Source organism: Berghia stephanieae, chromosome 11 (genome assembly GCF_034508935.2).
Source record: "Berghia stephanieae isolate SIO BIC M18660-M18661 chromosome 11, UCSD_Bste_1.3, whole genome shotgun sequence".
Classification (NCBI taxonomy): Eukaryota; Metazoa; Mollusca; class Gastropoda; order Nudibranchia; family Aeolidiidae; genus Berghia; species Berghia stephanieae.
In genome coordinates, this window is record NC_088370.1 from 17,244,913 (window position 1) to 17,256,226 (window position 11,314).

General features: G+C 37.0%; 1 protein-coding gene across 1 annotated transcript in view; it reads right to left on the bottom strand.

Annotated features, from left to right (window-relative positions):
- The window catches only part of LOC144956718 (uncharacterized), a gene marked incomplete in the record, with an annotated part of 102,703 nt that extends 98,106 nt beyond the window's left edge, over positions 1–4,597 (bottom strand). The window contains 1 exon segment of the mRNA XM_078887394.1: positions 730–4,597. Coding sequence (XP_078743520.1) covers positions 730–4,095 — 3,366 coding nt within the window.
- Between the last annotated feature and the right edge of the window lie 6,717 nt (positions 4,598–11,314).

The window sequence follows — 11,314 nt, forward strand, 5'->3', positions numbered from 1 at the left end:
GTAATCTAAAACTTAAAAGATCTTTAACCATCTCCATACAGCAGATGGGAAGAGAAAGCGGGGAAGACCCAAAGAAACCTGGCGAAGGACGATGGAGAAAGAATTAAAGGAAGCAGGCCTGTCCTGGAATACAGCCACCGCAAAAGCAGCCGATCGCAAAAAATGGAGATGTCTGGTGGATGCCCTATGTGCCTCAAGGCCCGAAGAGGATTAAGTAAGTAAGTATACCAGTCATTTTCAAAATTTTCCCAAAAACTTCACACCCACCGAACACAAAAAACAGACATTTCTCACTCAAACAGAAAAGAAATTAGCACATTCTATACATAATATTGTTCGACAATACGAACTCTATTACAGAATGTCACGTTTTTTATAGCTGTAGCTAAAAGAAATGAATTCTGGATGAGAAAAGTGACGGTTGCATCGTAACAAATGTGACGATTCTCCTAAATAGGTGGTAAGGAGAGGGTTAACTCACTCAACCCTAACACCGACTATATCCGTAGTTTACCCGGGTTACTTTTAACCCATGCCTATTTATTACCTCTTTCTTAGACAAATTATAGGCGTAGTATAAAGCTAATGTTTTTAATTTTTACATGTTAGTGGTAGTTGAATAAAACTATCTATGTACATGCTCATTTTTAATACATTTTCTTCAATTTTGAAAAGTAGCAAAAATCTCTAGGATTGAGTGAGTGAAGGAAAAGTAACAACACGACTTACTTGGCAGGATGCGAAACAGGTGATGGCAAGAACGAACCAACCAGCTCGTCTGAAGATGTTCAGCATTTTAAACCTGAATGGACCACAGCCGCAGGATTTTGCAGTGTCCTCTAAAACTCCGTCGTTGTCATCGGTATCGTATAATCCTTTGTTGTTGTTTACACTTTTGTCACTCCTATTTCCTGAACTATTATTCCGTGTAATTCTACGGTCGATACTTTCGGTCTTTTTCTTGTATTTCCCACCGCCCCCGGCATCAACCCCATCCACAGTGAACCGGTCACTGATCACAGAGATGTCATTCTCCAGATCGCTATGCGCGTGGACATCATCACAACTTTCATTTAAGTTCCCCACTTTGTTTCTGGTCGGATGACCATGACTGGCCGTTCGACCCTGACCTCCGTTTGAAATCATTTTACTTCCAGAATTTGAATCGCAATCACAATCGCAAGTCGTGTCCTGTGAATATCCCTTTAGAAGAGGAGCATTTTCGCTTCGTCCGTTTGAATTTTCTTCGTCATCGTCATCGTCGTCTTCACATTCTCTCCCTTCCTGAACATGACTTGATCCAAAACGTTGATTTGTCCCGTCGGTTAGCTCGTTAGTTTCACAACTACTGCAAACACAATAAATATTATGAGAGTGCAATCGATAAGCACCAGTTTCTAGGCTTTGATTGGCTTTTCTTTTGACAAGACACGCACAATCGGGTCGATGGCGGCCTCTCCTCCTCTCACTCTCACAGTAATGATATCCTTTCGGTAGCAAACAACTTATATCATCAGTACCATTATCGGTATCATCACTATCGTTATCGTGTTTATCGTCGCGAATATAAATTTCGTTTTTTGCTGAGAAACATTGTTTTCCTCGGCTGTCAACGAAACGAGTAACAGGCGAATTTATCTGCGTCGTCTGCTGTGAATCACAGCAGAAGGAGTTTTTCCTCTGTTTCTTTTCGTCCAACACACAATTCTCGCATTTTCCATTTTTAGTCCCAATGAAAGAATTGAATTCTTTATTATCACACGGTTCATCGAAATTATCCTCTGGAGAATTGTTTCTAACCTCGTTTACATTTTGATTAGTATGGCAGTAAAACAATTTATTATGGCAAGATGTACACGTTTGTAAAGAAAAATCCAAAACAAAATCTTCCTCGTCACATTTCGCTATCGGAGTCAAAATATTATATAATTGAGATTTATCCTCTATAATATTATTATTATTATACGATTCGTCATCAGCACGACGACTTTTACAACTACTCCCACATCCCGAGTCAATCGTTGAATAAGTTTTGTCCACCTCTCTTCCTTCTTTTTTCTCTCCTCTTAAAACATTGTAAACCCTCTCACTCTCCTCACCACAAACAACACTACTACCACCACCACCACCTCCACTCCTATCGCTCTCGTCCTCCACCTGAACTTGACTTCGGTTTTTCACGTCTGTTTTCGCGTTTGACCTGACCTCGTTTGACACGGGATTATCATTTTTACTACTACGGCCATTACAACCAGGTTTGTTGATGGACTGAATACCTTTTGTCTGAATGGATTCAGTTGTCAAAGCAGACGTAGAGGGGCGGTTGATGACATTCCCGATTATGTTTTTGTTGTTGTTTTCGCTCAGATAACCTGTTTGAACCGTGGAAGCAGGTGACTTCAATTTTGATTTACTACATGAATTATATGGCTGATCATTCATTCCAATACATTCACAAACTCTTTCGTTGAGAGACGTAGTGTGTTGTTTATTATTACAACTGCAGTCGCCATTCCCCGTGCAGGTGGAAATTGCAGTCGAGTTTTGGCCACACTTTTCTTTCTCATCAACCATTTTTGATGACGTCAAAATGTTGGATTTGTTTTCTCCTTGCTTGGTTTGTCTATAATCTACTTCGTTCCCGTTTTTGACAAACGTGTCACAGTCTTCAGATCGAAACATGCCTGAGGTGTTACTTTTTACAGACATGGTATTTCCGGCTTCAAAGTGATTACATGCTTGTTTGGATTTATCAACTTTATCGTCTGATCTAAACTTAAATTTATTTACCTCTGACGAGTTACTATGATTGTGAAAGCAGCCACTGTTGTTTTTTCCTAATCCAGAAATACATAAACACACCGGACAATCGTTTTGTTCCTCTCCATGTCCAAGGTTACAGTTACAGCTGTGTTCAGCACACCGCCGCTTTTCCTTACTACTATTCACCTTCTTTTGGTTGTCTCGCTCGACTGGACATGCAATTCTTTGAGTATCAAACGTATTAATTGTTCTTGCTTTTACTTCAAGTGGTGTAGGTACAGTAGGTGTGTAGGAGGTGTGGTCTGCATAATTTGAAAGAAATGTGTCGTGGAATGTTCCATTGATTGATTCTGCTGCTGGTGACAGTGGAAGAGGGTTGTTAATCTGATTGATACCTATAATATTATGATCTTTCTCGCAAGCTCCATTATCCTTATCGCCATCGTTGTTCCCATCACCATCAACACCACCACTCTCCTCATCATCATCACCAACATATCCATTATAGAATTTTCCATCTCCAGCCGTTCTGTTATTATTTTGCCTTACACTCCCACATATTAATCGCCCTGATTGTATTACGTCATCATCAAAGACAGCATTATTATCCCCACTTTCATTGACATTCGCATCTTCGCCATTTATTTTTTCTGCACCTTTAGTATTCTTATCATCAACGAAATCGTCGTTCATCTCATCAGATATAGGCTGGTTTCGAGCTATCAACGAATGCAATACAATATCATTATGCTTATCATCGAACAAATGATGTTCTTTTGGTAAAGCTGCACCCTGCGCACGTAGGGCAAAATCACAAGTAATCTCACAATTTCCATTATTATTATCGTCATCACCATCATCCTCATCATCATTATAAATCACGTTTCTTACGTTTAAAGAAGAGGGCGGTTTACCACTATCATCATTCATCTCAATACATTCCGGAAGTGACCTCTTAGACTCAACAACACCACATGAAAAACCAAGGTCTATTACTGATCCACTCTCACTTCTGTTGTTATAATAATATTTGTCACCACTGTTATCTCCCCTGAATGTTCCTGTCGGGCAGCCCTGCTGTTGATGACAGCTGCTGCTGTTGCTGCTGTTACTACAAGTACTTGTACTACTGCTGTTAACCCCACTTAGGCTTCCATTACTTTTTAAGTCGTCGTTTTTGTAGTCATGACCATTGCTGCTATTTTCACTATTGCTAATATTTCCGTTTCTGCTGCCATTTTGGTTGAAGTGGTCTTTGTCGACATTTTCACACCCACTTTCCTCTTTCCTCACAATATTATTAGAATCACTCTTGTGAACATATTTATTCATTGTTATTGTTACTAAAATAACGCCACGCTTCAAAAAGTCAAAAACTTAGAATCAAAATTAGCTTAATGTATAATATCTAGCAAAGCAAAGTACGTAGTAGGTTAGGTTCGTGGATTTAATTCTTCGACTTACTTCTTTTACCCTGCTCAAGTGAATTGACAATCATGAATCTTTTGTCAGAAACTTGTGATTCAATGTTTGTGACTTTGAAGAAAGTTACTTATCTCCCGTCTTATTATCGTTGCGCTCATATATGCATTTTTAAAATTAATATTCTGAAAATACGATTCCATCCAATAGAATTCAATCAAACAAACAAACCAAAAACCAAAAAAGAACAAATTAAGATCCGTGAATAATATAGTGAAGTATAAACCTATTGTGTGGCTTCCACTTAAAGTACTTATATTATACTTTCACAATAATGCTGATTAGATTCCAAGAATCGTTGCTTTTAGTCCCTTGCTGTGTTGAATCAAATAGGTAGGCTACTTAAAAGGCCCTGGGATGATATCTGAAATCAAAGAGATAAAAAAAATTATCTTTATCATGGATTTTCATGTTCGCAAATTAATAAATAAAATAAAATAAATAAAATTCCCTTTATTCATCATCCCGAAGGGGAAATTTGTCTTTAGGATCTATTCCAAGGGAAGACTGGAATAACCCAGGCGTCAGCCGCTTTGCAGCGCCGCAAAGTGAGCTACGGCGATGAGACTTGGTCAAGGCCACACAGCGCAGCGGTGGGTGATCGAACTCGGTAGCTTTTGGGTACGAAGCAAAGACCGTACCGCTGAGCCACGCTGCCCCCATGAAATTACATATTTTAATTTTATGCTATGATAAAGCCCTTCAGAGCCATTTGGCCCATGAATCCGAAGTTTATTCCGTTTTCTATAGCGTGAAACGGACAATAGCAATTGCTCGTTACCCTTTAGATAGGACACTAGTCTATGGCAAAGTACTTTCCGCCAGATCTAACAGACCAAGCTACCCAATCAATCACTGCTGGTTGGACAGGACAGTCAGAAAAAAAAATATCGACTGCACCCGGGATCGATCTTGGTCCCTTTGCTTGGGATGCGAGTATTCTACCAATGGAGCTATTGGAACCACCTATGCCATGACGTTACACGATAAATGTGACCCTCCGTTTCAAAACGGTATTACATCGAGTTGTAAATAAAAACAAAACAAAAAAGAGCATTTATATAGCGCAATATCTACTAAACGTCCCTGGTCAACAGCAACACTTAACATGTAGGACGGGACTAATTTTTCGGACAGAGACAACGCTGTTAACGGTCAGGTAATCATTTTACACCTGAGTACGGTGAGAAAAAGTGAATAAAGAGCCTTTTTCCAAAGGCTCAACTATACGACGAGCGAGGCTCGAACCCAGAATCTTCCGGTCCGAAAGCGAGTGTCATACCACTAGACCACATAGCCGCACTATAGGCTAAATAGGCTTCAACAGTCGAGGCTTCACTTCTCTCGTAATGACGATAGTAACTTAGTAACTGGTTCTTAACTATCGGAACAATGGCGGACGTCCTTATGAAATCTACTTCTCCGACGAGCATAAAAGTGTATCCAGAGAAGAAAAACCTTATAAATCTGATCATGGTTTGACTTTTATACATTCTGATCACATGACATGTAAAAAAGTTCTAGCCAGCAAATCTATGAGCCAGCAGGAAGAAAAAAAAGTACCGATTTTCTTTGTTTAGAACCAAGCTGCTCGTTGCTGAACGGACGTACTACATGACAACAGACTACTGAATCGTATTGAATGTTTAGGTAAGAATATGAAATTTGGGGATGATTTGGTACAGAAAAAAAAAAAGATAATTTCTTACATTGCTGTTAGCTCAAATATCCTATTTCCTATCATTTTAACTCTAAATGTGTGCTGCTACGTGGTCTTGTGGTATGACACTCGCTTTCGGATCGGTAGGTCCTGGGTTCGAGCCTCGCTCGGCGCATAGTTGAGTTGAGTCTTTGGATTCTCTCAGGTGTAAAATGAGTACCTGGCCGTTAACAGCGTTGTCTCTGTCCGAAAAAAATTGTAATATCAGATGGGTCAGGTAACGTCCTACATGGACCCCTTGTAAAGAGCTTTGAACACGTTTAGAGGATATTGCATTATATAAAAGCTCAATTTTGTTTGTTTGATTGTTTTGATTATACATTCTAAGGAAATTGAGAACATTTCAAGTAAGGAAGAAAACTATGTTAAGAGTTTATGACTCATTGATTAAAAGTGTAATTGCGTTTGGCTGCACCATATGGTTTGGCGGATGCCGACTTAAAGATAAATCAAAAATTTCAAAATCTATCAAAGAGTTATCAAAAATAATAAACCATCCTCTTGATGGAGTAGAAAGAATTCATGGAAAAGCAATAGAAAGGAAAGCATTCTCATGAATTTTGTCTTTTACCATTTGGGAGAAGGTTTTGTCAGATTAAATGTAGAACTAACAAGTATAAATCAACGTTCGTTCCATCAGCAATAAAAATTTTGAATATTTCATATGGTACAGAAAAACCAAGGATTGATTCGTTGACTGATTAATTGATTAATTTATTTAATGTTAGATTAACTGACCAATTGATAATGATGATAATTTTTGGTGTCGAATTGCCACAATCGTAACAAATTGAAAACGAAATGCATATATTTATGTTGTGTATATCGCACGTGTGAAAGAAAGAGAGAGAGAGAGAGAGAGAGAGAGAGAGAGAGAGAGGGGGAGAGAGAGAGAGAGAGAGAGAGAGTATGTGTGTGTAACTAAATGACAAATTGCCATATTTATGAACAATAAATATCTATTATTATTATTATTATTATTATTATTATTATTATTATTATTATTATTGTTTTGTTTTTTAAACTGTAAATTGAAGGTTTAGGCAAGAATATGAAATTTAGGGATACTATCTAGATATTCGTTATGGTGGAGGAAAAAAAAGATAATTTATTCCTTTGCAATCAACTCAAAATTCCCATTTCCTATCCTTCTTACTCTGAATTCATAAATTCATCGCGACTTAATACCGTTTTGAAACGATGGGTCACATATGGATTGTGACGATTTGTTTGTTTTTTTTTTAATATTCTAATGTTCGAGACAAAATAAATCTAATTCAATTAATATTTTAATGAATGCTATTTAGATCTATAAATAACTTACCAACATAATCTTTGATATTTATGAGTATAATGTAACATGGCATTGGTTATTATTGCATTTTGTATTATATTATGTTTTGTTTTGTTTTGTTTTTTTTGTTTGTTTGTTGCTTTAGGTCTCTTCCAACACAATTGAGGTTATATGAGAGATCGCTGAAACAAAAAACAAGCAATCTAACAAAAATAGTACAAATGTAAATCAAAATCATAACCTAAAGATATCATAAACTAAATTATAAATAACCAAGAACAAACAGGCAGAAGATTTACAGAAAAAAAAATATCCCCTGTCAAAAATACAATCACAAACCAAAGAAGCAGGATAGACTAGTAAAGAGAAGAAGAAACGACATCACTATCGGATCGTACACCCATGCGAACATCCGCTGGTAGCGGGACGGATGACCTATCGCTTTGACCCCATCCCTGCGTTTATCGCAGATGATTTTTGCCCACATACAGGGAGATATTTTTTTTAGGCGATCGGCGATCGGGGGCGTGGCAGTATAAAAAAGTGGACAATTTTTTTCGGATTTTCGCTGTTTTCACGTCGGATTCGTGATCAGCGTCAAATTTACAATAGGTTTGATACTAAGAACTGTGTGTTTACTCCAAAAATTGGTGAAATTAGAAATAAATTTTAATTAATAGTGAGGCTATGTGGCCGACAGAACCGATCCCAGTTACTGTCTGTTATTCTATCTTTCGTCTTGCCACAATAGTGATTACTTCTCACTAAATTATATCAATTAGACTGTTGAAGGAACGAAATTGACATCATTCCACTCTTTGTTATTGTATTAAGGCAGTCATTTTGGTAATTAGTTCTCACTAAATTATATCAATCAGACTTTTAACGTTCAAGGTTACTCGTAGTTTTGTATGACGGTACGTTATTTCCGACTGGTGGATGTTGCGAGCATTTTACCTAAACCCATAGCATCAATAACCGTCCAAGATATTCGCATCATATGTAGCAATAGCTATAATAATCTAACATGTCGAGAGAGAGAGAGAGAGAGAGAGAGAGAGAGAGAGAGAGAGAGAAAGAGAAAGAGAGAAAAATTTACTTGCGCTATATATACCGCTATATTCAATAAAGGTGCTCAAATCACTTTATAAGGGTCTTTGGCCAACATAAAAACATGTTAGACGAGACATGACTGTTAAGCGATATTGCAATTGTTTCCCGACAGAGACGACGCTGTAAACAGCGAGGTACTCATTTTAACAGTGAACAAGGTGAGAGAATGCGAGTAAAGAGCCTTTTCCAAGGACTCAATTATGCGCCACTCAGAGCGGGACTCGAATCCAGTACCGTCCGATCCAAAGGCGAGTGTCATTTCACAAGATCACATGCATAGCCGCACAAAAAAGTGATGAGAGAATAGATTCATATGTATTGAAAGAGGAGAGAGCGGATGGAGTGAGTAAAGTTCTTGGATATTTATAGAAGGAACCAAATTGACGTCACTCATCTCATTGTTATTGTTTTTTGACACCCATTTTTATGATTAGTTCTCATTAAAATATATCAGACTATAACGTTCAAGGTTCCATGTAGATCTTTGGGCTGGAGTGATATTTATGGCTGGCGGACTTTGTGAGTATTTTAATTTAACACAGAGCATCAATAGAAGGAATGAATTTGACGTTAGTCAACCCGTTGTTATTGCTTTTAGACAGCATTTTATAATTAACTTATCACTAAGTTATATCAATCAGACAATGAACGTTCGCGTTTGCAGTTTTGTGTGTTAATATGTTATACCCCGATGGAGATGTCGTGAGTATTTTTCCAATACGCATAACATCAATACATTTGCAATCCGATTTAAGTTTAAAAGCAACGTAGACCACGGAAATTTTTCCATTTTGTGGACAATAAAGATTTTTTATTTATCGTCATTATTATTATTATTATTATTATTATTATTATTTAGTTATTATATTAGTATTATATTAGTATTAGTATTAGTATTAGTATTAGTATTATTATTATATTATTATTATTATATATTATTATTATTATTATTATTATTATATTACTATTACTATTACTATTACTATTATTAGTATTAGTATTATTATTATTATTATTATATATTATTATTATTATTATTATTATTATTATTATTATTACTATTACTATTATATTATTATTATTATTATTATTATTATTATATTATATTATATTATCTATTATCATTATCATTATCATTATCATTATATTATTATTATTATTATTATTATTATTATTATTATTTATAAAACAAATCGACAGTGTTCCCGTGGCAGGTTAAACGGGTACTCCTCGGGACTACTCGCATTCGCACCCCCCCCCCCCCCCCCCACCACCACCACCACACACACGCACACAGCTCTTTTCTTTTTCTTTTTTTTTTTTTTTTTTTTTTTGTGGGGGGGGGGGGGGGCGTTGTTTGTAGATTATAATTCAAGGTTACAATGCCCACCCCATTCCAAGGCTTTTTGGCATCTGCCAATCCCAAATGTCTGTGTCAAGGTCGACCGTCATGTCGCGTCAACGGGTGAGGAAAAAAAAAAAAAAAAGAACTGGCATATTATTATATCATTGCATTGAAAATTATGAAAACTATTTTTTATTTTGTATGAAATCCTTTATAAGTTTTACGATGAACAAGAACGAAACTTTTGCCATCTACCTCTTCCTGGCGCAACATTTATAAAAATATTATTAAAAAATAATAATAACACAGCATTTATTTGGCGCAATATCCACGTGCTCAAAGCGCTTTACAAGGGGTCCCAAGGCAACAGCAATATTAGACTTGAAAGACGAGACATGACGCCTGTCAGGCGATGTGACATTTTTTCCCAACAAAGACAACGAACGGCCATGTTCTCATTTTACACCTGAGTACGGTGAGAGAATGTGAGTAAAGAGCCTTTTCCAAGGACTCAACTCTGCGCCACTCAGAGCGGGTCTCGAAACCTGAACCTTCCGATCCGAAAGCGAGAGTCATACCACTTGATCCATCACAAAACAGGGAGGGGCACTTTTCTGTCGGCCACATAGCCTCAATATTAATTAAAATTTATTTCTAATTTCATCAATTTTTGGAGTAAAAACATAGTTCTTGGTATCAAATCTATTGTAAATTCGACGCTGATCACGAATCTGACGTCAAAACAGCGAAAATCCGAAAAAAATTGTCCAATTTTTTATACTGCCACGCCCCGATCGCCGATCGCCTCGAAAAATATTAAGCAAAGCGGGCTGTGCGGGCGATCGACCGTACCTAGGTTCATCGGCCAGGTATTTGGCCACACACATTGCGTTTTCACCCCGGTTTGCCTGATCGTGGTTCGGACGCCTATCAAAACCGTGCGTGTATGGAGCCTTTATGGGGGGCTTTAGGTATATGATTCAAGGGTGATGCTCACATCCAACCACCCGCTATTATATTATGTCAATTATTTTAAACTTTCGAATGTATATAAATAGGGCATGCCAAATGAATGTAAATAGAGTTCATTATAGCCTACTACGAATATTGACTATGACACTTATTTATGTATTAGATATTTATTTAGAGAAAGCAATAAAATAAAGAAAAAGAGACAATACAAATAGTTAAATAAGACGTGTACATATATGCAGGTCTGACATCCGAACCCGCTAAAGGGCCAAGTTTAACATTGTTGTAATGGACAATATCTTCAGTTTCGTCAGTTTTTGAGATTTCCATTACAATTACAATGAGCCCATAATGAATTGGGGCCGGTTATCAGACCTGCAAATAAGTGCACGTCGCCGGTTAAACAGCAAACAAGACGTGAAAAATAAAACCCTTCTTATTAGAATAAACACAAGTGATTTCTAGTGTAAATTTGCTATAACCACTGATGTTGGGGGAATGGAAGAGGTTATATTAATGAAAGGAAAACAAGACTCAGTGAGACGGAAAAGAAACGTAAGAATAAAAGAAGAACATACGCTGGAATCAAATAAGAAAATTAATTAAGATAGATTTCACGCATGAT